General features: G+C 39.8%; 1 protein-coding gene across 1 annotated transcript in view; it reads left to right on the top strand.

Annotated features, from left to right (window-relative positions):
- The first annotated feature begins 522 nt into the window (after window positions 1-522).
- Window positions 523-27835, top strand: part of SDC2 (syndecan 2) — a 99751-nt gene continuing 72438 nt past the window's right edge. Inside the window, exon 1 of the mRNA XM_054018032.1 lies at window positions 523-997. Coding sequence (XP_053874007.1) covers window positions 938-997 — 60 coding nt within the window. The 5' untranslated portion in view covers window positions 523-937. The remainder of the gene's footprint in view (window positions 998-27835) is intronic.

Below are 27835 nucleotides of genomic sequence, written 5' to 3'. Positions count from 1 at the left end.
GTCTTCAATAATCTTGTGTTTTGTTTTGTTTTTGAGCCAATCTCATGATGTTGGAATGCTCGGGGTTGGCAATACCACATGCCAATATGTAACATATTGTAACATGTAATGAGGGATGGGGTGAGGGAGATCACCACTCCAATCAAGGATCTGAAAGCATAAAAAAAAGTCAGATTGTAGAGTCATAAAAAAAGAATCTTTCCGAGTTTATTCTTTTATATCGGCCCAATTCTCACACTTAATAGCAAAACCATGCTGAACGTTTCCCCTTCGGTTGCCCCGCGGCGTTGCAAATGGTTTCCATTTGTATTAAAGGGGGCAAAAAAAAAACCAACAACCCAAAAACAGAAGGGGGGGGCACCAAAAACAAAAGTTGCTTGGATGTGTGGAAGGAGAAAGGAGAGCTGCTGCTGTTGCAAATCTTCCCTCCTCCCACTGGCTGCCTGAGCTGCCAATCGGTGCTGTAATCCTGCAGGAATTTCTCCTGGGTTTAACTAGGAGTCGCACTGCTGCCTCCTCTCACACGCAGAGGAGGAGGCAGACGCTGGACTGAGGGAGAAGGGAGCAGATAGCAACCTGCAAAGCTCTGCTCTCCCAGCCGCTGCCTCCGCGCTCCCAAACTTTTGCTCCCTCATTTATTGATGCAGCTGAAACTGTGCCAGGAAAAATAAAATCCTCCCCGGGCAGGAGGGAAGGAGAGAGACACCCCCCGACCCGCCAACTCCGCCCTGTGTCTAGTGGGATTCCTGCCTGCAGGCAGCCAACAAGTGAGAAGCGGCGGCGCCAGAGGCGGCTGCGGGAGGGAGGGAGCGGAGCGGAGCGCCCGGGGTCCCTGCTGCTGGTGCTGCGGGCTCTGGTGGTGGCAAAGTAGCCGGGGATCGCTCGGCGCCTGGGTTTTGCCTGAAGCGGCCGCTGCCTCGCCTGCACCCCGGGAATAATGCGGAGCGCGTGGATACTGCTCACTTGTGGCTTGGTGGCCTACGTGTCCGGGGAGTCGGTAAGTTGGGTGGGAGTGGGGGACGGGGTTTCCCTGGGGGTGGCAGCACCAGCCCTGCGTGGCTTTCTTGGGAAAGCTGCAGATAAACAAGCCTGTACCCCAGCCGGGAACAATATAGTTCCGAGAGGGGCAGGAGTCACTCTGCAGATGTACAGCGATTCCTCCCTCCTGTGGAGTCTTTGCAGTGACTAGGCAAAGTCCTGGGAGAAAGGGATCGTGCAGTAATACCGCCCCCCGTTCTGGTGGGAGACTTTGGGGTGTGTGTGTGTGTGTGTAAAGAGACAGACGAGCCTCAAAGCTGCCTTGGGGAGAAACGCGCTTCTTCCATACTGGCTCAGGAAAGGGGCTTTAGCCCTGCTGGGGAGAAGGTGGGGGGGGCAGGAAGAGCTGCTGCTACATCTGCTGAGCAGGAGTGTGCTGAAGTCACTTTGATGATCTGTCCAAGGGTGTGTTTTTCCCCCTTTGCGGGGGCTGTACATCATGATTCGCACAGACATCTGTCGGTAGCCAAAGACTTCTCCCCCCCCCCCCTTTAACAACAAAAACAAACCCTAGGCCAGCCCGTGGCTGGGGGAAGCAGGGGGGGAGTGTGTGGGGGAGACTTGACTCTCCTTGGTGTGACCCTCGCACCCTAGAAGATAAAGTTTGGTGTTTGTTCGGGCTCTGCTGCTGCAGAGTTGTTGGTGGACTCGAGGCGAACGTGATAGGATGGAGCTCAGAATTCACACAGCCTTGCCCTAAAAAGAAGTTTGAAAATCGTATTGCATTGAGATTAACCTCGCTGTGTATAATGATAGGTTCTGACCGAAATTACTGTCCTATCTTTTCGGAGGGTTGTAACTTGCAAAAAATATTTCCTTCTCCTGGTTAATACATTTTGGTGGCGCGGAGAGGGGCGTTTGGTGGCACAGTTAGAATGTAGAAAATATGTCTGTCTTGTGCTCTTTCCTGCTTGTTTTCCAGTCAGTAATAGGCTTTTCAGCTGTAGAAACCACCCGGGATTCCTCTGGGCTGTAACAATGGTGCTCAAGGCAGTGGAAGACTTTTTTGGTCTTTAAGTGGTTGCACTGCTGTCTCCTGCTTTTCCTCCCCCCTTCTCCTACCCAAGTAGTAGGAGTTTGGTATTCAGTTGACTCCTATGTTCTGGTTTAGGATCTATATGTGTTTTCTGATTTGCTTTGCAATACACTGCCCTGCCTCTCATTCTTTCCTCGGTTCTTCTGCAGTGAAGGGAATTGTTGCCTTACAAAAAACACAAATCCCTGTTCCTTAAAATGCCCTTGTGAGTTGACGGATTTAGTTACAGCACTTACTTGCCCCAGAAGGCTGCACTTTGTGTCTCCACTACCTACCATATGACCTAAATAAGTTATAACTTTTGAGGTAAAAGAAGACTACAAAAAAAATGCTCCCATAAGGCATGTTTGTGTTCTTCCTCCCTCCCCCCCTTACTTTGAGGCTAGAAGTAATGTTCTCGAGTTTGTGAAATTTGGAGTCAACATGACTCCCTGGAGGGATTTGCTTGCATTCTGTATTCCCTGTGCAGCTTTCTGTGTAACACTTGCATCACAACTACCGGGAAAAAAAATCAATAGCCCAGCAAAGTTGAGGTCTTATACCCTCATTTCTCTAGCACATAAAGTGACGTTGTTTATCTCAGCTTGCCTCTTTTCATTTAAGTATTTTTTTATTGAGAATTTGAGCTTGTCAGACTATTTTATACTTTTGAAAAAAGAGCTTCCTGGCTCAGACTGAGTATTTACCCTTGAGAAACATTCCAGGCAATCTGGTATCTCAAATCACAGTAAGGGAAAACAAGAGCGCCTCTGTGAGAGAAACATACAAGTGGAGCCTCCTCAAAACATGGAGAGGTTTAAGGATGACTATTCCGCTGATAACACTTTACAGATGTTTTTCTCTGAGAAGCTTAGTATAATGTTGCTGTGTATGCTTTCAAAAACCACAAATGTATTTTCACTAACTTTGGCCCTTTAGTTAATTAAGTCAGCTGCAAAGATTTGAATCTCTTGTAGGGAAAGTCACTTTCCTTCTGTCTTACTTTCTCTCTCCATAAAATGGGAATAAGAATACCTTACTAGCATTTGAGGCTTTCACTAATGCTTGTAAAGTGCTTTGAAATTCTCTGAGGGAAGGTGACATGAAACTACATTGCTGCTGCTTCAGTATTTTTAGGGTCTTTAACATTTCTCAATATGAAATTAAAGTACCCTGACAATTTAATTCAATTATGATGAACTGCTCCACGGTGGTAAACCATCTTAACTCATATGCAATATCTTTTGAAAGTGTTTTAGATATTATTTAAATATGAACACAATAAAGAATCTCTGTTTAGTGGTGAGCCAGTTGTTCATGAAAGCCATTTAAGGCTGATATTTTCTAAAATAACTAAAAAGATACAACCCAGCATAACTAGTGATTTTAGTTTGTATTATGAAAAATAAAAATTTGACTCGGTTCATTATAGCAAGTCTTTAGTGAGGTACAGTATATTTTAATCCTTTCTATTTAAAATTTACAGCTATAATTGCTTTTAGAAGTGCCATAATTGTGAAGTTCTGTGATGGTGTGGTAACCATTAAAATGCCACAGCAATTAGTAAAGTATTAAGTTTTATGTTTTGCCTTAGGACTATTGCCTTCTTCCGCTATGAGCCATGAGGCCAGTTTGTGGGAATGTATCAGTGCTGCTTGGTTTATGGGTTAATGGAAATGCAGCATAAAGTATCTAGGGGAGCAGTGCTGGCTGCTTGCCTTTAGTGTAGTGCCTTTGTAGCTGGAGGAAAGTAGTGAAACTATTTTATAAGTAAAGGAGGAATAATTGCTCTTTCACTGTGTCTCTAGTATCTGGCTGTAAGTATGTGCTGTCCTCTCTAGTTAAGTTTTCTTAGAGCTATCTTTAGGATTTTATAAACATTGTTCTTAATAAAAATGAAGGGATCTTGGAGATAAGAGGAATTAGTATAGATGTTTAAAAATCTACCATTTCTCAGGGGGCACTATCAAGTAGTTGTTTGTAAGTCTGATTCTAGTAGCTTTCTGGAAAAAAAAGAAGACAAGAATACACAAGAACCTCCAGCATTCCTTTTTTATGGAGATAAATTAGGCAGAATTTTAAAAAGGAGTGATTCTGTTTGCTCTGCACAAGAAATTAACAGTATCTTTTGAATCTATGTGCTGTGCTTTATTACCAAAAGTGATGCACATGATTGGTCTCTTGTTTTTAGTACAAAATAACACTGTACAATGACATATCAACATTAATTTAGTAATAAATCTCTGCAGTGTGTTTTCCCTCTTATAGTCTGAGTGCTGTGAAGTAAAAATACAGCACAGACTATGACAGTGTGTTTCAGCCATTAAAAGGATAAATATCAGAGCAATATCCAGTATCATTTGAAAAATATTGGATCTCTTAAGAGCTTAAATCTAAAATCTTTTCCTGTATTGATTTGTTGTGTCCTGGTTGCCCGTGAGTTTTGGGCTGTTTGGTATTGAATTGAGAGGGAATAATGATATGGACTTTGGAGACAGATATCTGAGTGAGAGGAAAAATGAAACAATGAGTCACATGTTAGGTTTATCTACCTAGTGTCAATTTTCAGTAAATTTAGTTTAATCTGCTGGGCTACGCTGAGTATCTCACTGCATTTCTAAACAAAGGTTACTTTTAAATCTTGCTTTTCCCGGTGTACATACATAGACTGTAAAGACACATCAGGGGGACCATATTTACTCCAAACCAGAGGGTGGGGTATTTCCTTATAGTGTCTTGTTAAGTATCTGGCGCACCCACGAAAGCTTATGCTCCAATAAGTTTGTTAGTCTCTAAGGTGTCACGAGAACTCCTGTTCTCTTTGCGGATACAGACTAACACGGCTGCTACTCTGAAACAATGCTAACATAGTGTGTCATAGCTGCTCCTTCTTACTTTAGCTACATTTCTGACTAGCCCTATCCCAGTGCTTCATCCATGTATATTTAAAATACCTTGTTAAACATCTGAAATTACTGAACCACTTTGGGTACATCTACACTACAGCGGGGAGTCGATTTAAGATACGCAAATTCAGCTACGTGAATAGCGTAGCTGAATTCGACGTATTGCAGCGGACTTACCCCGTTGTGAGGACGGTGGCAAAATCGACTTCTGCGGCTTTTTGTTGGCGGCGCTTACTACCACCTCCGCTGGTGGAGTTAGAGCGCTGATTCGGGGATCGATTGTCGCGTCCCAACGGGACGCGATAAATCGATCCCCGAGAGGTCGATTTCTACCCGCCGATTCAGGCGGGTAGTATAGACCTAGCCTTAGATACTGGCTGTGCTTTGACAGACTTATGCTGGTATGTATTTTTAATATATTTTTAGCACTGTCATGTACTTTGAAATATTTTCATTTGTCAGAGGATAGTTGGGGCTGAGCTAAACTTCCAGGCTTCCTAGTTCAATACATGTTGACTATTTGGCCTTTGGTCATAAACCAATTTCCGTTTTAAACATGGTAGCCATGAAGCCAGCATTGCGTCTAATTTAATACTTGGAAGTCCTTAGGGGCAGAGACATTGTCTTTTATGTCTCTGTAAACCCTAGTCACTGAATAGATAATTATTAGAAAGTAGATGAGAGCCTAACATTCAGGGACAGATTAAGATAAACTTCTTGGCGTTTTCGGATCTGGTCCCACAATTGGATGATGCTTGGACATAGAGGCAGAGGTGTTAGTGCGGCTTGGCTGCCTTCTGTGGTGTGTTTGGGCTGGCTAGGCTGCTTCAGATGGTGTGATGAAGATGGACTTTGACTTGCATGGATCTTCCTCACACCACTGAAGAGCAAATCTGCCTTGGGTGGATCTAGACCTCATAATGATGTCCATACTGGGTCAGACCAAAGATCCATTTAGCCCATTATCCTGTCTTCCGACTGTGGCCAATGGCAGGTGCCCCAGAAGGAATGAACAGAATAGGTAATCATCAAGTGATCCATCCCCTGTTGCCTATTCCCAGCTTCTGACAAACAGAGGCTAGGGACACCATCCCTGCCCACCCTGGCTAATAGCCATTGATGGACCTATCCTCCATGAATTTATCTAGCTCTTTTTTGAACTCTGCTACAGTCCTGGCCCCCACAACATCCTCTGGCAAGGAGTTCCACAGGTTGACACTGTGTTGTGTGAAGAAATACTTCCCTTTGTTCATTTTAAACCTGCTGCCTAATAATTTCATTTGGTGACCCCTAGTTCTTGTGTTATGAGAAGGAGTAAATAACAATTAATTATTTACTTTCTCCACACCTGTCATGATTTTATAGACCTCTATCATATCCCCCTGCTTAGTTGTCTCTTTTCAAAGCTGAAAAGTCCCAGTCTTATTAGTCTCTCCATGTGACAGCTGTTCCATACCCCTAATCGTTTTGTTGCCCTTTTCTGAACCTTTTCCAATTCCAAAATATCTTTTTTGAGATGGGATGACCACATCTACATGCAGTATTGAAGTTGTGGGCGTCCCATGGATTTATATAACACTTCCTGCCTTTCCCCCCAGTTATACATGTATCTCACTGAAACTCAAGATGACCAAAACAAGGCCAGACTGGATAGTAGAGGTGTGGATTTTTAAAAATCCCCAGCTTGTGTTTTGCATCCTATTTTCCTGTGGTTTTTAGCATCTCTGAATGTTGGATTGTTCTCACTTTTTAACAGTCCATTAAACATAAATCTAATAGCATTGCCTTTGAATGCCCTACCTGGCTGCTGACAAATTCCTTCTTGATTGGAGATCATTTCTTTATACTGATCAGCAAGGACTCCTCCAGCTAATTAAGAGGAGAGACCTTATGGATGTCTTTTGAATCCCACTGATCCAGTCCTTCATCAGAAGAGGCTTGCTACCTTAAACGTTGTGTGTAACTTGTAAAGCAGGGAATCTTGGGCATGCAGAGGAGCCTCTTAAAAGGACAAGCAGGGGACTTTAGGAACTAACTGATACATTGAACGGATTTTTGTATGCCTCTCTTTTCATCACCAATTGTCTTAAGATAGCAGCAGCGGCATATGGATGGCATTTATTAATCAGATTATCCCACCAAATTGACTTTTGCCATTCATTCACTAGTTCAAACATTTTCCTTATGGCCAAGAATTACTAGCTTTATTGAGGCTCAGGCTTTGAACAAAGAGTGCTTGTCTAGTTCTGGAAAAGCACCTTTTTGTAATCTTATTAGATTTGACTGACTATATTTTTTTAACAGAGAGATGTTGTTTTTTTGAGAATGGAAAGCTTATTCTAGACCCCTGTAAGACACTGCTTGTATCTAATCCATAAAGATGTCTTTTATGCTGTGCCTCTTGTTTTAACTGCAGCAAGCAATAAGTGAGCAATTTGGTCTTGGTTCAAGTCACATTACTAGAGTGGCATGACATGGTTTCCTGTTGTAGCAAGTATGGGAGAACTACTTTAGGCTGTTCTGTGAACAGATTTTGTTTAGTTGTCTTTAGTTCATGCTTACAAGACAAGTGGTAATCTTTACAGACCTGGTAATTTATGCATAGATTACATTGCATGACTGATCTGAGAACATGATTTCTCTTGTTCAGATTGAAACATGATTTGAAGTCTTTTGAATAAAGAGAGTGCATTAATGACTGACCCTGTAACAATAACCATCTCTATTTTGAGTGGTTTTGTTTGTTTGTTTTTTTGAATAGTATGGACCTGAGGGATAATATCAAAAGGATGCTAGATATTACAGGCAGCAACCTGAAATGTGTGTGCTCTGCAACAGCAGTGGAAAAATTATTGTACTGGAGGACATACTCATACTGAGTGAATTATTTTTGTCTGGATCTAGAGCAGTGGGTTCATTTAGAGTGAAATAATGACTAATGGTGCAGTGATGAATTTGTCCTTGTCAGTAAATAAGCTATTACAGTGCCACATAAGCAATGTTTAACTCAAGTGTGAGTTGGGCATTTCATTCTAACTCCCTATTTTTAGTGCTATACAACAACTTATTCAAATTTCCCTTTTAGGCTAAATTGTTTCAGCCCAAAGGTGAATTTATTTTGGGAAGTTTAGATGAAATCTGTTAATCTATGTTTGAATTAGGTGCATGAAAACAAATAAACGCTCTGTACTCTCTAAAGGTGCAGCATGATTAAGTGATTTGCCCAAGATGAAACCAAAATTCTGTGGTAGAGCCAGGAATTGAATCAAAATATCCATTAGGATTCCAATCATTTAACCACAAGTCTAGTATCATCTGTATTTTAAATATTATATGATGTATCTCATGTTCTTGTTGCTATTATTTCATTAGTTTCACAAGCTTGTATTTTTTTTTCCCCGGAGGAGTTTGTATATGATTGAAGGTTGCTTGTAGTCTTTCAGATCTTTTTGTGTATCTAGTAACCATCCTTAACTTCTCACTTGCAAGACAATTCAGAAATGTTAAGCTAATGGGCTAATGTAATTTTAAAAAATACTGGAAATGCATAAATTATGGGAATTGTAGTCCTTTTCAGAGAGCATCTGGATGCTTGACCAGCCTGGCTTTACAGGCATCGGCATCCTAAGTGAAGAATACTTTTCCTGCACTGATATGTTGTTATTATCATAGAATATTAGGGTTGGAAGGGACCTCAGGAAAATGAGTCAACAAAATGAGTCCTTCATCAATGTAAGAACAGTTTTCCGGAGGTCTTTTTCAGTCTTCCTCTCCTTCCTTGGGGAACCTGTTTTGCAGGTCAGCCTGCCTCCTTCTGCTGCCTTTAGCGACAGGGTAGGTGTTCAGGTTCGACAGTGGTGAGCATGATATAAATGGCTAGCTAGATAAATAGGTGAACTTCTGGCTGAATGGAACACCTCAGTTGAGGTTTGTGCTGGTCCGAATGTGCTTTATCTCATCTGACTTTAAAAGCAGATCTTGGTTGGGCTTGGTCAGTATTTAGGTGGGAGACTGTAGAGGCAAACTATGAGACAATGCTTGCAGGCCTGTGGACTGTCATTCAAAGTGCAGATTTTTCTTTTGCTCAGTTAAGCCATTCTACTCCTTTTGGATGGAGAGATCCCTGGTTCAGAGTGTTCTGTAAATTGATTCCAAACCAAAAACATCCCCTTTCATTTAATGTCAAACCATTTTTGGTATTTTTCCATATTGTGTGATCCCACAGTCAAATATGGAGTTATAAATACATCAGTTTGATGGTTTTTTTTTTTGGTATTTAAAAAACAAACAAACAAAAATCCTGCAAAGAAGATATAGGAAAAAACTAATTCAGTGTAATGTAAACATACCATAAGTCAGGAATCCAAAGTTTAAGCTTCCCACACAAATATTAAATCTGCCACACTGCACATGCATTTTGAGGCACACATTTAGCATCATAAACAGTAATGCAAAATACTGTGTATGCATCAATGGGCCAGGCTAACATTGCTGGGAGTATATTACACTTTGTTTCAGTGTAGCAGCCGTGTTAGTCTGTATCCGCAAAAAGAACAGGAGTACTTGTGGCACCTTAGAGACTAACAAATTTAAGAAGTGGGCAGTAGCCCACGAAAGCTTATGCTCTAATAAATTTGTTAGTCTCTAAGGTGCCACAAGTACTCCTGTTCTTATTACACTTTGTGAATTTCCTGTGGATTAGGGACATCAAACATATATTCTGTGATTTTATTGAAGTGGGAATTCACCTCGTATTATATAATTAAGTCTGGCACTCATTGATGCACAAGACTTACATATGGGTCTCTTGTATCAATGGTGAAAGTTATCAATGTACATTTTTGTGCAGCAAGGGGAGGAGGAGTCCAGAATAGGATGTATGCATATAAAAAAATTAGTGACATGAATAGATTGCTTACATAAAGTTGATGTTAAAAAGTTCTCCAAAAATGCAGTAGCGGCAGATAATGTGTATGGAGAATACATTTAAAAGGGATGTGAGGGAAGAGAAGAAAACAGTGTCTGTCCCAAGGAAGAGTAGTACAGAATGTTGGGGATGAGATTGGATGTTGCTGCTGCTTTATTAACTCAATGAACGTTTTATATCTGTCTATTGTATTAAAATGCCATATGCAGCTTCCAGTCTCTGGTCTTCAGTGGGGTTGTTTATAATTTCCTCAGCATGTTATTTGGTTATTTCTCAGCAATGAAGCTATGTTTTTTGACTGTAACAGTGAGTGGTTTAAAATGAAGCTGCCATGTTTCTGCAGAAATGATATATTCCAGAGAGTGTTTTATGTTGTTGAGTGTTGAACTAGCTATGTTTGTTACACTCTCACTTGTGGCGCAAAGTTGGAAGCTGTTTTTGTTTTTAGAAATGTTGTAGATCTTTAAAGTACCACAGAAATCCCCCACAGAACATTGGAAAGACTGCTAGTTAAATAGGCATGGAACAAAATTGCTTTTGAAAAATTGCATTTGGTCTTCATAGCTCTTACCTCTAGCACTCCTGGAAGTTAGAGACAGCATCAGCATCTTTCCTTTAATTCCACAAGGTAAATACATTATACACAGAGGGTAATTTTTGAGAATCTTTTTTGACATACTTTTAAAGTTTTGATTAAATTACGATGTATATTAAAAAGCCCTATTTAATTGTATGTTTAAAATGTTATCCAGTCCTGTCTAGTTCCTGCTTCTTCTCCTAGGGCAGGTCTACACTACTGCTTAAGTCGATCTAATTTGCATTGCTCGGGGTGTGAAAGACAACCCCTGATCAATGCAAGTTACAGCAATCTAAGCGCTATCTACACTGGCACTGTGTTGGCAGGAGACGCTCTCCTGCTGACATAGCTTCCGCCTCTCGTGAAGGTGGAGTAACTATGCTGATGGGAGAGTGCTTTCCCGTCCGCATTGAGCATCTTCACCAGACGCACTACAGCGGTGCAGCTGCACCAATGTAGCGCTTCTAGTATAGTCCTGCCCTTAGAGTTACCCCCTTCTTCAACATCACCTCTGTCCTCCTGAGCTGTAGTGACAGGATAAGTGTTTCGATTACACACTGGTGAACATGGCATAAGTGCCTAGGTATATAAATAGGTGAACCTCTGGCTAACGGAACACCTCAGGATCACGTTTAGAGTGTAGGTTCTTATGGCTGTACCTGACACTGCCTTGATTGATTGAAAGAGCATAACTGGATTGTGCTGGTCTGATTGTTCTGATCTAACCATGTGCATCCTGGACTCAGTCTCCAACCTACTCTATAATATTTGGATCCTCCCTGGGAACTGTTGAAGACTGCAGGGATTGAGGTTAAAGGAGAAGCAATGGGAGCTTCGTTCAATGGTTACCATTTTAAAAACTAAACACTATCACCACAGTACTCCATTCACAGCACTGTATCACCTAAGAATAGTAATGTGCTAGGGTTACTGTGGGGACCTGGGTCTGTACCAGTGGAGTAGGGCTGTGTAAATCATACAGTATGTCTTATTGGTTGTTGTTTGAGACAATGGACAATACATATTTCAAGGACAATATTGTTTTCCATGATGTAAGATACTTCTACGTATGTGGGCATTAAGGCTCAGCTCCTGTACTGACATGTTCATGGGCAAACTCCTGCATTTATGCCAGTCTCCACTTAAGTACGTGGAACTCTGCCTGTGTGAATGCTACTGTAGGATCAGGGCCTAAATGATATGTGAGATCACCCTGTTTTACACTACTGCCAAGCTGAAAATATCACTTACCTCCACCGTGATGCTCTGGGGGTCTTTTGTTGCTGTGGTTTAAATGCAGAAAATCTTCTTGTATCCTTGGCTGCTGCTGGATTCCCAGTTACCACTCTTAACTCATACTGTTCTTCCCCCACCCCTCCCATCTGGCTAAGAGATCATGATCTTTCTTCTCTGGTGATGAATATCTGTAGCTGGATAACTGGATTATAATTTTGCATTATAACAAACTTTATCAGGAAACTGCAATAACCGCATAGGGTCAGATTCTTGTACGCTTACCGATGTAGCACCTTATTTCAGGAATAGTCCCATTCAATTCAGTGGAATAAGTTAATGAACACAAGTGTGTCAGACCCTGGCCTTTAGTGAACTCAGCCACCCTCAATACCTCCTTTATAAGATGTTGAAGTATCTTTTCTGAGGTTAAAGTACACTCATGCCTGTGAACATCTTGAGCTGGTACAGTGGCCATACCCTGCCACCTTCCCATCATCACTTGTTTTTATTTTTTAAGCTCCCCATAACCACTTTGGACCTTTGTAGTCTATGGCTGTGGACATCTAACTTTGGAGACTTCTTAAGTTAGTACTTCTCAGTTTACAAGAAGAGTATTGAAACTAAGAGGACTAATTTCATGCATAAATGACTCCATGTTCAGTATGATATTCCTTTACCATACCAACCTTCGCCCTTTCAGGTAAGTGTTAGAATTTTGTATATTGATATACTAGCTGTGCATGTAGTGACATTTGGCACATGGAATCTCAAAGAAGAGTGAGAAATGACCACTTTCAGGAAATGCTATTTGTTCAACCAGGAATTTGTAAAGTACATCTTTCTGCACTCTGTGGCTGTAAAGAAGGCTGGAGTTGGCATAACTACTGTATGATTAAGAGTAACACATTCCAGTTTTTGTGGTCCCTGAGATGAAACTGTTCTGAGATACAGTTGTTCAGTAGTTTGTTTTTGTTTCCTCAGGATTTCTCTATGGATCTGTACAGCCAAAAAAAAAAAAAAAAAAAAAAGTAAAAGCTTTATTTCTGCTGAGTTAGCTTAAGCAAGTTAGTTAACACAATTGAATTGGGAACCCAACCTAACACCTCTGCAACTGTGTTAGCCAGTAGTGCTAGGGGAAGTGCCAAAAAAACCAAAACAAAAATAAACCCAAAAGATGGTGGGTAACCAATGGTAGATCTCTTATGTGTAGAAATAGCTAAGGTTCTCTTGGTGAATTTAACTGTGAATTTTCATACTTTAAACATCAGAATTCTAAGAAATTTTAGATCTTAATTCTGAATAGATTGACTTTGTAATGATCATTGTTTTTATAATACAAATCTAATATAAATTATAATTTGCTCTAAAATCAATTTTTTCTACAATCATAATCCCGGTTAAAAACCCACCTGTTTTGTCTTTCTGAGAGTGTGATTTATTTATTAACTGTTGTTGGTGTATTTGGGGCAAAGAATTAACAAAAGCTGTCTGTAGCTGTTCTATGCAAACGTGCATCTCTATGCATGGGAGGAATGAAGACCCAGGTTGGTCACTTGAAGGTTAAAACTAATGGCTGTGATCCTGATCTTGTAAACTCTTGGGTACATGCACAGGTCTGTGGGAAGACTTCTGTATGTGAGGTTAAGCATGTGTGCATTTGTCATAATGGGGTCTGTAATGCATGAGTGGAACAAGGTAATTTGAAATATATGGCCTATTGTCCATACTTGTTAGTGGTTGCTATGAAGGATGAAGCTGAGTTGGGAAGATGATGTAATATATAACTTGGTGCTTTAGATATCTGGGAACAGATCTAAATTGGGCTACTGAAGTGTGCTTTATGTGGGGATATCTTTGAAGATTACTCAGAACAGAATTTTGACACTGAATGAAGACGGGATTCTCCAAATCCCAGTCTTTTTCACTTGATGCTTTTCCAAACTGTGTGGTAAGTGAGGCAGGGATCCTGCAGAAATAATAGGATTTGATCATATAATTAAAGGCCGTTCATGAGCACAGGGAGCAGAGATAAGGTCACATGTGTATCTTTAATATTGACATTTCCTGACTTTGAACTGTTCACTGCAATCTTGATGCGTAGTTTTTTTTAAATTTTTTTAGAGAATGTAAGTATATGTAACATACATATTCTTCTCTCATATATACAGAGGGCATTTAACTAATTTTCCAATTTTTCTGTGGCAGGTTTCACTCACCCTTTTAACTGAAATGCTGCTTCTTGAATTATGTTCCCCACCCCCTTGTTGGAATCTGAAATATATACAACTCTTTGACTCAGTGACTTATTCTGGGGAATTTAGAAATATAGGCCATTTAATTTTCCACAGGTGGAGAAGCAGGCATATATATATTACTAGTAATAATTAGTGGTATATAAATTCAACTCTTAAACTGTTAGTTCTAATCCACTAAAAAGTCTGGTATAGTCTTCAAATGGACCCATTCAAAGCAATCCTGACCTAGTTTTGTTGAGGAAGTGAGCAAGCCTGCCTTGTCCTGCTAGTTTGTTGCAAAAGGTTTTGATGGTAGATTCTTCATGTCTTAAACACCCGCATCTCGCTGCCCAGCATTTGAACAGAAGCAGCCATTACAAGGCTAGTGTTAAATATAGCATACAGCTTAACAGGAATGACCTTCAATTAAGTGGAAGCAGTCTCTTATTTTGTACTCTGCAGTTGTCAATTAGCTTTTATTATGAGAGACTTGTTTGCTTGAGACTTTTGTGAATGGAAACCGAACCAGAAGTGTGGTACTTACTACATGCATGAGGAGGAGGTTTTTTAATGTTGTCATGTTGCTCTTTATTTTAATGAGTCTCTCTCTGAAAAATGGTAAGTAGTTAAAATGATGGTTACTTCATTTTCCACTGAAGTAAAGCACCAAATTCTGGAATGTTAATTATTTGCAGAGTAAGGTCCCCTTTTCTTAGTTTTGTTGTGCATGCTTTAAATTTTTTGATTTCTTGCTAAATAATTCACAACAGTTGTGATTTGATTGTGTCTAAATATTGCTCAGTTAGGCCATGTCTAGAGAATTTTGTCCCACTTTTCAATAATGGTACGGTTGAATCAGTGCCAGAGTTGGCATAGCTCCGGTGTTTGTTACAAGATGTTTCAAAATAAACACCAAAATCCCAGACTCTTCAACCCTGTCTAAGCTAATGTTGGTACTGTTGCTAGTAGCAGCCTAGCTGCCAGGCTGTTGGAAAATTATCACAAAATTTTCCATCATAGTCTCAGCTTTATTGTGGTGCATTGCCTTGATTTAGGAATTACCAGTAACCCCATAATTTATAGTTATGAAGGCAATATAAATACTTAATTACTGTTTACACTTTGGTGCTGCTTCACGTCCAGTTTCTGTGCTCTCCCCTTTTTCAAAATGTGCTTCCTTAGGATACCATAATCACAAAATGCCAGTGCTCTATGGTTTGGCTGTGGGGAACTGTGAACTGCTACATACTTCTGCCAAGCTAATCATTACCAGAATTCAAGGCTGCTCCTTACTGTGCCAGCTCTGCAATATTCATGGGACTGATAGGAGGGAGTTTACAGTGCTCAACCAGATACCTTAACCCTGTTTCACACCTGTTTCAGAATGTCTTCAGTCTTTCTCCTTGGCAAGCATGGATATTTGATAGTGTTAAATCCTGTAAAGCAAATTTTTAAGCAGAGTTGGGTCCCAACCTTATTTGAACACCTTAACCCTTCATCTCCGTCCCCTCCCACAAAAAACTGTTGGAAAATTAGTGTGCAGAGCCAGCTCTAGGTTTATCTCAAATCTTAGGATTTACTGAATAATGACTTTTTGGGGACAAGGTGCAATGTTTTGGTCGAGATGATATTTTTCAAATGATGCACAACACGTTGGGTGCCCTTTGAAACATAGTCTGACTGCACTTGACTGTGTAAAGGATAAAAACAATAACTGTGATTTCAAGGTAGAAGGCACAATGTAAATAAAAATTGATTAAAGCAAGAAATAGTAAGTTAAGGGTGCCTAGTATTCGAAACTAACCTAATTGTAAATTCACTTTAATCACAGTTATGTTACTATTGCAAGCTAGGGCGGGGAAAAAAGACAAAACACAAACCCCAAACAAACATAGAACCCCATGCCAAATATTTTAATCACAGTGCTTCAATATTGGCAGCATGGTAGTGCAGTTTACTACATCAGTTTTTCATTGGTTATCTTTTTTTCCATGGATACGGCAAGGAAAAAATGACTGTTACTCTACTATGACAGCCTATATAAACATGCATGTGCACTACAGAACAAATCTAAAAAGAAAAAGATCCTGACTTTCTCTAAGTCATTTCCACACCAGTCACCTGCGTAATGTGTCTGAAACATACGGTCCAACCAACACAGGCTTGCTGCCAAGCAATTTCACTAGGGTAGAAAGAAGAAGGGTTCTGTAGCTGAACTCTCCAAGGATTATCCTCAGCTCAGCAGCTGCTGTCTGAGAGCTTGCTTATGCACACCCTGCATCATGAGCAACTTATTAACCCTCAGACCCCCCTCAGACACTTACACCTACCCTTAAGTGACATTTCTTACTTTGGCTGCCTAAAAAGAGACACTCTTGTAATTCAAGGGTAAAAACGGCGAGGCGCAATCCGAGATAGGATTGACACGCTGCTCTAGGGACACTTATTTGAGGAACAATCCTATAAAGGTCCATAGGTCTTTAAGCTATATTTACATGTCTGAGCCTACGGTACCCATACATGCAGTAGATTTTTTTATTAAATGCATACTATATGCCTTTATATTTTTGTGCAAATCACTTAATAGGGAATTCCCCGATGATGATGATGATGATTTAAATGAATGCACACTTTGATCTTGTGGCTTTTTTAAGTCCTTGGGAACTAAACCTGTTTGTTGTGAAGTTTCAGTTGGAACTCCATAGTTGAGTAGAAAGCTAGCTGCAGCCGTAAACTCTGTTTTTGATCACCAGCTGCTCACTGCAACAGCAAGCACAGGTAGTTGAATTCCAGCTTCCTTCAAAGAAAGGAAGATCTTCCTCCTGTTCTCCGTAGAAAGTCTATTGCGGGCAAAGAGTGGCAGAGAAAATTAGAGGAAGGCCGAACTGGAAAACGTGTGTGTGTGAAGGACTGAGGCATGAGAGCCAGGGAATGGAGGTGAGCCACCACTACCTTCCCATTCATTTTTCAGCAAGTTTAACTCTTGCAGTGCTGTCACTGTTTCTTTCTGAACCCCTGACTAACTCTGCACAAGATGTAGTTTGTTCCCTGTCACATCCCATGCACCATTCCCCCTCCTAGCCTAACAAGTTTTGCCAGTCAAACTTGCCAGAGCAAGAAGCTTGTTGTAATAAGTTTAAATCAAGGTATTTTATTATCATGCATCAATGTGTTTAAAATACTTCAGAAAGAAGGAATTCTAGACAAACTCTTAATATATTGTTTTAAAATACATTACAGTTTAAAATAATGGAATGGTTTAGTTAATAAAACATGTTGCAAAACCAGGAAAAATCTGAGGTTCATCTTTTTCTGCAGAGCCTTAACTCTGACCCTGTCATCCTCCTTACTCATGACTACCATACTCTATCTATATTTTCAATAGTGACTTCAGATCCTTGCCTCATATTGGCCACAGACCCTTCTCCAGTCAATTCATGGAAGAGCACATGGCATCTCATTTCATTTGTGATCAAGAATGTGAAATATTGCCAAAGAGCTACTTCAGAATTGAGAAATGTTATTCCTATTAGGCAGAGAGAGTGCAGAGGTACCGGATCAGAGTCAAGGTCTTAGTAGACTATGAACTCCAAGTTCCCTGGCTTTCAAACATGTAGTTGTTATAAACATCCAATTTAGCCTTTTGTAGTAGCACCTAAGATTGAACGATTGAGACACTAGATTAGAAGGTTTGCTATCATGAAAGCGAGGAAGCTGTTTCTGGAGCTATAGTAGTACAACATCTGAAACGGAGCTCTTGTATCTAAGGAATTCTGCTCTGCTAAAGTCTGGAGAAGGCAGGTGGGCCAGCAACAAACGTTCTCTGAAGATTATTAGGCAGCCAGCTTAAAGACAGTGAAAGTAGCACCAATACTTTTATAGCAGGAAATATTTATCTCAAGCTTTTCTAGGAATAGATGGTGAGGTGTTTTAATCCCTATTAATATGGTGTGAGTACAGAATGTCGCTGCCTTTGGAAACCTTTAGTTTACTTTCAGAGCGATTAAATTGTCCAGTTGCGAGGCTGGCTTTTCTTGGGAGGTGTTAATTTTTTCCAAGGGGGGGAAGAAACAAACACAAGAGACATGAAGGGGAGAGGAGTTAAATAAGAATATTTTTCTTTCCTTCGGATTTTTTTTTGTTAGTTTTTAGGAATTGGCAGTAGCAGAAGAGTCTGAATACTGAATATTTAGTAGATGATGCTGTTTTTGTTGAGTCTGAACTAAAAATGAACAGGTGGCTTGCCCCATAATAAATGTTTGCTTCAGAATTAACTCTTTATTCTTTCTAGAGGTGGAGGGACTCTTTTTTTTTTTTTTTTCTTCCAGTTCCACTTCTATTAGAAAAATAAAATAAATATACTGGGGATATAATTTTTTTTTTTTTTGGAAGCTTAGGGGAAGAATGCTGTGATTGAGAAACTGTTGTGGTGGTTTACTGTGAAACTCTCTTTGTATGTTTGATGTTCATATCATGCTGCTTATACTGACAGTTTGGAAAAAATCCACAATAAGTAAAAGGAAATACTTTTTGGGAAAGTTGTAAAATGGATGGTATTTCCCGAAAGAACGGAATGTCTCTCTTGGTGGCGTCATGGTCTAACAAGTAAATATGTATTTTGGTAAGGAGCCTAATGCCGAAAACAACTATTGGTCTGTCCTTAGTGTGTTTATGATCCCATAGGTCTCTGATAGATCACAGATGTCATGCTGACCCATTTTCCAATGGCTGCTTTTTATGGGTGTTTGGCAACCTTAAAATAAAAAATTAAAATACACCGCAGTTCTATCACCCTGGAACTGAAACATACTTTGTCCACAACACATAGCAACAATACAAGTTAGCACAGCTCTGTCAATGGAACCCAGCATTGTTCTAATGGAACCACTTCCAGGGGTGAGAGAACAGTTCAATGTCCATGTTTTTTCTATCCTTGGCCTCTCTTCTGAGGCTGCCAACAACTGTAAAATTGCAGGGTTCATGTTGGATTGCATACTTGACTGGAAATTTTACCTGCATAGAAATTGACTCTTGCTAACACTTGTGACATGGGGGAATACACCAAACCGATCAAGCATTTTAAACCTCTCTTCTCCCAAATCCAGTCAGAGGAAAACACTAGTTAAACTCTGCCATATGGTGCTAGAAGACCATGCTACTGCTACTGTTAAGTGCTAGTAGTATGTGGGAATAGAGGAGAGCAGCAAGCAACTTGGGTGGGGTTGGGCAAGAGGGGAAGAAGAGAGAACTAGGCAAAAGTGAGGATTTACCATGTGGGAAACAGGCCTTGGAAATGGGTAGGGCGGTAGATTAGGGCCAGTAGCTTGAGTTAAGGTGAAAGATCTTGTCATAACTCTAAATTTTGATCCATTTTTTCCCCCCAGAATTTGTAGGCTGGTGTAACTAATGATCATGTTGGGTTTCTTGTGATTATGATTATGAATTGGACTAAGACCTCAACTTTATACCAGTCCCTGTAAAGCAAGTGGAAGTGGTGACCTGAGCTAATTCAGATGAGTAACCTAGAGATGAATTGCTTCAGATCAAGTTACCAGTCACCTGAGCCATCAAAATCCTAGAAAAATAGCTTTATAATGGAAGCTGTAACTAAGGTTTAACTATAGGGTCAACAGCACTACTGTGAAAGATGGGTGCAGAGTTAATACTGGATTTATGTAGGAGTATACAAGATATGGCACTTAAGTCACACAACCAAGTTGAGGACATATGCAAATCAAACTACATGCATCAGTTTATGTATGGGGTGGGCAAACTTTTTGGCCCAAGGTCCACATCTGGGAATAGAAATTGTATGGTAGGCTATGAATGCTCACAAAATTGGGGTTGGGCTGCCGGAGGGGGTGAGGGCTCTATGTGGGGGTGTGGGCTCTGGTGGGGCTGGGGATGAGGAGTTTGGGGTGCAGGAGGGTGCTCTGGGTTGGAATCGAGTAGTTTGGAGAGCAGGAGGGGGATCAGGGCTGGGGTAGGGGGTTGGGGCATGGGGAGAGGCTCAGGGGCGCAGGCTCCGAGCGGCGCTTACCTCAAGCGGCTCCCGGAAGCAGTGGCATGTCCCTTCTCTGGCTCCTACGCGGAGGCATGGCCAGATGCTGCCCGCGGGCTGTAGTTTGCCAACCCCTGAGTTATGTAGTGGTAGGAGAAAACTACTTAATTTCAGTGTGAGGATTAGGGCAACAAGTTGTGCTGGATCATTAAGTTGGGGAAAGCAAAGTTATAGCATTTAGCAAATCTGACTGTCATGAAAGTGCCCAAATTGTAGGTCCACAATGAATATATTTCTACATAATGTAATTCTATAATAAGAGATGGAAATTAGAGTGGTGATGTAGCTATGTTGGTCCCAGGATATTAGAGAGAGAGAGAAGGTAGGTGAGGTAATATCGTGGTCCAATAAAATGAGATGGTACTATCTCATCCACTGTGTATCTCTTATTATAAACAGACAGGGATTAACTGCTTCAGCATGTGTCCATGCAGGAAGTATTCTGTATATACCTGAGCTTACTATGAATCTATGATTTTTTTTTTTTATACACCTGTGCACTTTTCAGTGAGATAATTAACTATTTCAGGGACTTGGATATAGTTTGGGCTATCCATTCTAAATGCTTTCGTATAGTAAATATTAGCTATCAACATTTCATAACATAGTAAATGAGATTCTTCTGGGTGCAGCATCAGTTAGGAAGGAATCTCCCCGCATAGTTTTACATAAATGGAAAAAAACTTCCCACCTGCTGCTTTTTGCCTGAGGTTGGAATTTCTCCTTTTCCCTGCTTGTCACTTTGAGTTTGGATGGAGATGTGGGTATCCTAGTATTCTCTAGGCAGACAGAAGCTGTGTAGCTCTTCAAGGACAAATCCTCTTAGCAGATGTGAATTCAATTGGTTCACAGTGAGGATTGAAATGGATCATCCATTGAACTGATGAAATAATTTCTTCCCTAGATTTCAAATGCATGAATGTATAAGCTACAAAAATATGGCTTAAAATTGGATTTCTGAACAACTTTTCATTAAAAAAAATCTGCTTTAAGTCTAAACATTCAGAATTAATTGTTTATAGGTTTTTTTGAAGGGTTAAAAAAATTGTATTTCTTCAGAAATTGATTCCTTTAAATTAAAGAAAATCTTATAGTAATGCAAAATGGATATTCAGTATTGTTCGTGAAATCTAGTCTCAGTGGGATGGGTTTATTGATCATACAAATCGCATTTTCCAGGATGACCTGAAGGCTAAGCAAGCCCCATACAGACAGTGGGCATTTATCTGTTTTTATGAGGGAAACCTAATGTTTACTTTACTTGACAAAACTGAAAAGGTGATTCGTTCAGTTGATCATAATTTAATTTTGGAGTGATACAGCTGCAAACAGAAATTTTAGGTGTGGGAGCTTAAAAAAATAAGATTGTCTAGGACACTGTTTCAATGACTTCAAAGCTCTGACAATCAGATATAATACTTGGGGAAACATCATGCCTGAAAGTAGGTAAAACAGATAACTGAACTTCTGTTTATAGTTTCCTTGGGCAGCGGTACATCACATACTGTACCAGTGGTATCTGCTAATGTGGTGTCACTGATAAAAGGAGAACCCAGGGGAGAGATCTCTAGTAGAGGTTTAATAAAGATCTCTCCTGGGTTCTCCTTTTATTTTGTAAGCCATCACTTCATTAGTAGATAAATTTCTGCAAACCTTTTTAAAAATATACATTGTTTACTTTAGTCACACACACGAATGTTATCTTATTCTTTCTATCAAAATTACATTATGATCAACTGATATTGTTTATAGTTAATCTAGTAAAAGCACAAGAAAGAAATTGGTGAGAACTACTTAAAACATGCCAGCGATATGTATCATTTTAATATTAGTGTTATCTAAGTTAGTGGTGATATTTTTGATGGTTTCAGTTGTCTTAATGCTTACTAAATAATATATGGTTTTTGAGTGAGACGTTTTCCCCTAGACTAAAAGATGCAAGGACCCACATACAGAAAACCTTATCTTTGTTTTTTTTATTGTTCTCTGGATGCAGAATGGAGCAAGTAGCTGTAGACCAAACTACTTTGTTTTTGTAGCTTCCAGTGAAACAAACGTATAGAAAATTTATACCAAAGCATGGTCTCATTTAGTAAAGCATTTGCTTATGGATGTGTTTTACCCTAGAATACTTTTTTTTTTGGGGGGGGAGGTGGGAGGGGGTGAAGGGGTTGTTGGGAGGGGGAGAAGAATAGAATTTGTCAGAATTTTTGTTGTACTGTTGTCAAAACCACCCAGACTTTTTAAGGAGTTGTACAAATGTTGGTCTGTAACTGGCACCCCTTGTCTTAAGCGAGCGTATTCCCAAGGTTACCAGTACAGTTTTGCTGGCATTTTAAAGAATGTGGTTTTATTTATTTATTTATTCATTCATTTATTTAAGGCAACTGTTTGCTGGTAACTTGGATGGTTGCATGGAACAAGATTTCTTGAACATAAATTTCACTTCAAAATGAAACCAGGTTATTGGAGTTCACGTTTAAAATGCAAGGAAGTACCTTTTAAACCCTTTTAGCAATTCAGGGACTTCCTGTGCTGATCCTGAGGCTGAGCACGGTAGCTTCCATTGCATTCCTGAAGTGTAAGAGCAAGTCCTTGGGATTTATGGATGCTCAATCCCTCTGTCTTACTCCCTCTATGTAAGGGTTCAGATAATAACTTGGCCTAGTGAAATCTTTCTCTCAACATTCTCTCACCTCAACCCACTCTCTTTAAAATAGCTAAGAAACAACTGTTATGTATTCAAGGGGAAAAAATTAGAGAATTGTGCAAGATGTAGTGTTCAGTTACTGGAAATTCAACTTGGGTTCCCTTCATCTCTTCAAATTCTGTTAAACTATACAGTATAAAGCAGTTTGATCTTTATAGCTGTTATTAAAGATTCTTCTAGTCTAGGGGTTCTCAAACTTCATTGTACAGCGACCCCCTTCTGACAACAAAAATTACTACAAGACCCTTGGAGAGTGGATTAAACCCTGAGCCCCGCCACCCCTGGTGGGGTGGGGGTGGGGGGACAAGGCCCAAGCCCCACCGCCCTGGGTGGGGAGGCCAAAGCCCAAGGGCTTCAGCACTAGGCAGGGGGCCTGTAACCTGAGCCCCGACACCCAGGGCTGAAGCCCTCAGGCTTCAACTTCGGTCCTAAAACTTGGACTTGGGCCCCGAGCCCCAGCAAGTCTGACAGCCCTGATGACCCCATTAAAACAGGGTCACAACCCACTTTGGGATCGTAACCCATAGTTTGAGCACTGCTGTTCTAATCAATTAACTACATAGAATGACTAAAGTGCTAATTATATAATGGTCACCATTTTTCAAAAAGTCAGCACTTGCAACATAGTCGTCTTTTAGATATTGCAATTATTTCCCTTTTCTATCTCTTAAACAGTTGTTTTGTAGGTGTTGTGTTTTTAATGGTGACTATTGTATATTTATTAAACTTTGATCATTACAAATAATTTTGAAGAACATAGTTATAATTTACTTAGTTCTCACTACTTTTCACCATCCAAATTTTATTTGTTTTGTAAACTGCATCAATATGTAGCTTTGTTTGTCCTTAGAATGAGGCATTATGTACAGCAAAAGTTAATAGTTAAACCAAACCACCTGTTTAAAATTGGCTACCCATTACAGTTCATTCATTCCTCTCACCCGGAGGCTTGCATTTATTTTAAGTCTTTTTTGCTCTAAGAGATTACATCAGGGCTTATGTCTTCAACTGCACATGACCATCTGAACACAATAAAAATAGAAAATGCATAATTCATACTGTAGTTAACATGCATTCACAGCATATAGTATATTGTAATGGTGGCTTTGGAGTATGCTGTGAACTGGTATTCAGAGCCATAGACAAAATGGAATGCATGCTATTGTTAACCCACATTCATAGCATACACAATGATAGCCCGTAAGTCCTTCCCTATTGCAAATGCTTTGATGGTATATTGAGGATAATACACAACACTTGATAGGCCTGTTGGATACACATTGATGTTTCTAGATTTGAAGGAGTCAGTACTGGATCCAATGCCTATTTCATGGACATGAGACCTACCCCTTAGTAGTGTGTTCAATAAAGTGAACATAAAACTTGATTATAGCAAAGGCAAATTGTTAAATGACAAAAAGACAACACTGAAAATGTTTGTTTTTTAAATGGATTCATCTGTATAATTGATTTAAGTTCTACAGAAAGTGAAGATGAATTGGAACTCGGATGTAAAGTAGTTGCATATTGGGTTTGGGGATGGATTTTTGTTTGTTTGTTTTTTTTTAATAGTGGAATTTCTGGGAAGAGAGTTACTGTAGCCCTTTAAATGGGTGTATTTTGCCTCTTCCCCATCTCACATCTGGGTAGCTACTTTGGCCAGACATTCAACTGCCTGAATGGGGGTTCCAAAGAGGATGGAGTTGGCTGTTCTCAGTGGTGACAGATGACAGAACCCGGAGCTCATGCTTTATTCATCTAGGGTGAAATGAAAATGTTTCAGAAGGGATTGATTTTTAAGTTCTATTTAATCAAAGTCACATATGCCTATGGAATCCTTTCTCCTCAAGTGCAAATATTATTTTAGTTTCTTGTCCTGTACAGCTGTTCTTAAATGTAGGGCACTTTTTTTTTTCTGGGATGGGGGATGACGACACACACTTCTGCTCCTTAGGTGAAAGTGGCATGAAGACAGTATTGTCATATTGGTTAGTGTTTTACTTGGCGAGAGCCTGCACACAATTCACTAGTGGAAACAGTCAGGAACAAACTGAGCCAAGGAAAATTGAGAGAGTGGAGCATACCAAACAGCTGGAGATATAGGTACTCTAACAATAACAAATTATTTCCTGCAAACCTGTACTGATTGGACATTGCTTCATATATGTGATTGTATCAGCAAGCAAGGAAGCAGCAAGAATCACCCAGAGGTACAGCCCCCTTCTCATGCAGAAACACACTTCATCTTATTACCCTGAGCTAAATGTCCTGAGGATATTAGCCATTCAATAGATAGGCTTATTAGAAGAATGGCAGCTCAACTCAGGAGAAATCTGCGGTTGCCATGCCCAACAGGGCACACAAATTGAGCAGCACAAGGCAAATAATAATATTTCTCTACTGGGATCCAAACAAAATCTTTCCTTTTCATTCTGCCTGTGGGATGGGAATACTCTACTATGGGAAGTGAGCCATATTCTCTGCTCAGTTACATCCAGGCAAATCTCAGTGACTTCAGTGGAGTTGCATTGTTGATACAAGGAGAGAATTCAGCCCCGTATATGTTCCAGGAGAAAGTATTTTCATGTTCTAATCTAGTACATGGTTTTTGTAGAACAAGAATAATGTTGTCTTAAAATATTTAACATGATTCAGGTGACTGGTACACTAGTCTGTAAGAAATTAATGGATAAAATACCATTATCATGGCAAAGCTCCAAGTCTTAATCAATGATTAGGAAACAGTCTCTCATTTTAAATTGAGTAAATGTCTTTTTTTATTTATTTATTTTTTAAAGCTACTGTAGGTTGGACTGAGGAGCCCTTACAGGTGTAGAAGAGCAGTTATTCATGAAAGTAGTCCCATAGGCTTGCTTCAGTGGAACTATTCCAGAGAATGAGTGCTTACAATAGTGAGTAAAGGCAGCACAGTTAACCCCTGTGTTAACATTAGTTTTTTGGAACCTCAAATTACAGTGCTTCCCTGTATCAAGGCAAGAGGACTGGCTAGATGGTGTCCCGCTTAATAAGATGCCATTTAAGAGTGAGTAAATATATTTTAGGGTGTATTGACTAACTTACATACTGGTTTAATTAATTCACTGCAGTAAAATGTGTATTCCCTTTAATAATAAAATATATCAGCTAGCAAGCTTGTCTGTTCCTATTAAAAAACAGCATCTTGAAAATCTCTTTTCTGCCTGAAAAAATTCTTCCCTACTATTGCTGCAAGTAACACCTAAGATGATCATTTGACAAGTATTTCTCTCTTTTTTTTCATTGTTTGCTTTGGGCACTTGACTATGTTTTCTACATAATCAGTTTCATTGTTTCACTATAGACCTTTCTGATTTGTTTGGATCTATAATGTAGCAAGAAAGGGAAGAACACCACCATAAAAACAGGAACATGCTTGTAAAACCACAGAAAGTGGCAGGGGGCCTAAGAAACAGATGGAATAGTCAATTTTTTTTTTAAGCTGACTACGTTTCAAGTCGAATAGTGTCCCTTTAGCATATGTCAGAAAGCCTACCAAGCTTAATTGTGTGGGGTTTTTTGTTTTGTTTCACTTTCACCCTTTGAGGTTTAAAAAGTGGTGACCTAATTATCCTGACATGGAATTCTGTTACAAAAACACTAAATGCACATAGAGCAGAAAAAATGTCCTTCCTTTGTCTAAACTTCGTGTTCACGTCACAGATGTGAAGTGATTAAGGAAATTAGAATGTAGGCAATGAATCACTAGGGTTTGATTATTGTAACTTGGGGAAATACTCTACTTGTGTGGATAATTCACTATTGCAAATGTACAAGAAACATTTGATCTCTTGCGTTGACAAACGTTTGGAAATATGTGTGGTATCTACATTTATATATTTTTCCTTAATTACTTCAGTTTAGAGTAATTAGAGTTTTCTTTTTACTGATTATTTAAAAAAAACATTTAAAACTTGAAATAGAAGAACTTGGCAGTAGTGGATATGTTGTGCAGTAAATGGGTGAAGAGATGTACATCTTTGCAGTCTTTAAACTTAAATAATCAAATAAAATCCTACTGAAAATTTCTGTTCTTTATTGCATGTTTCGTAATGTAGTTTCCTTTCTATTTCAATAATTTCCTGGCTGGATATTTTATAATTCAAGTTAGTCAGTTTCTTTGGGTACATCTACACTACAGGGGGGAGTCGATTTAAGATACGCAAATTCAGCTACGTGAATAGCGTAGCTGAATTCGACGTATCGCAGCCGATTTATCCCGCTGTGAGGACGGCGGCAAAATCGACTTCTGCGGCTTTCTGTCGATGGCGCTTACTCCCACCTCCGCTGGTGGAGTAAGAGCGCCGATTTGGGGATCGATTGTCGCGTCCCAACGGGACGCGATAAATCGATCCCCGAGAGGTCGATTTCTACCCGCCGATTCAGGCGGGTAGTGTAGACCTAGCCTTTGACTCTTACCACCCTTTTGATTTGTAGTAATCACTAACTGTGTAATTTTGGTACTTGCAAATTTGTTCATATCTATTACGTGTGTGACACTTCTCGCTGTGAATAAATACCAGTCAGTTTTTATTGTTTAAGTCTCAGAGCTTTGTCAGCTTGCCAATGAGAAAAAGGACCAATATAGTTAAGGTCACAGATATGGTCTGGCATTTGAATTACTTGCACTTACTGAGCTAGTGTGATGTATATGTCTTTAACAGAAGCTAACACACACTCCTAAAATAAGCTTTTGAACTTGTAACAGCAAGGAATACAGTAAAAATCAAAGTAGGCCCCAATCCTGCAGTGTACAAAGCATGGGCAGACAGCTGTGCCCAGGCAGGACTTTGTTGAGGTCAGTGTGGCCCTACCTGGGCACAGCAGTCTGCCTGGGCACTGTCAGTTGCGGGGTCAGGGCCTTAATGATTAGGCAAACTGAGAAAATAGTTCCTTTATGAGAGGTTGCACCACCTAACCTTTTGAAATAACTTTTAAATCAGTTTGAAAAATTCTGCTATTGCAATGGAGAATAAATCACAAAGATAACCCCCTCCTTGCACTCCTCCTGAATTGTTTCCTATTCAGTGTATAAAGTGACATTGTGATGCTCTTGGATGGCTCAAGAGCTTTCTTAATGGCAGGTTAAAATAAT

Source organism: Malaclemys terrapin, chromosome 2 (assembly GCF_027887155.1).
Source record: "Malaclemys terrapin pileata isolate rMalTer1 chromosome 2, rMalTer1.hap1, whole genome shotgun sequence".
Taxonomy (NCBI): Eukaryota; Metazoa; Chordata; order Testudines; family Emydidae; genus Malaclemys; species Malaclemys terrapin.
Note: the sequence above shows the minus strand (reverse complement) of the source record. Positions and strands in the feature narration are given on the sequence as shown.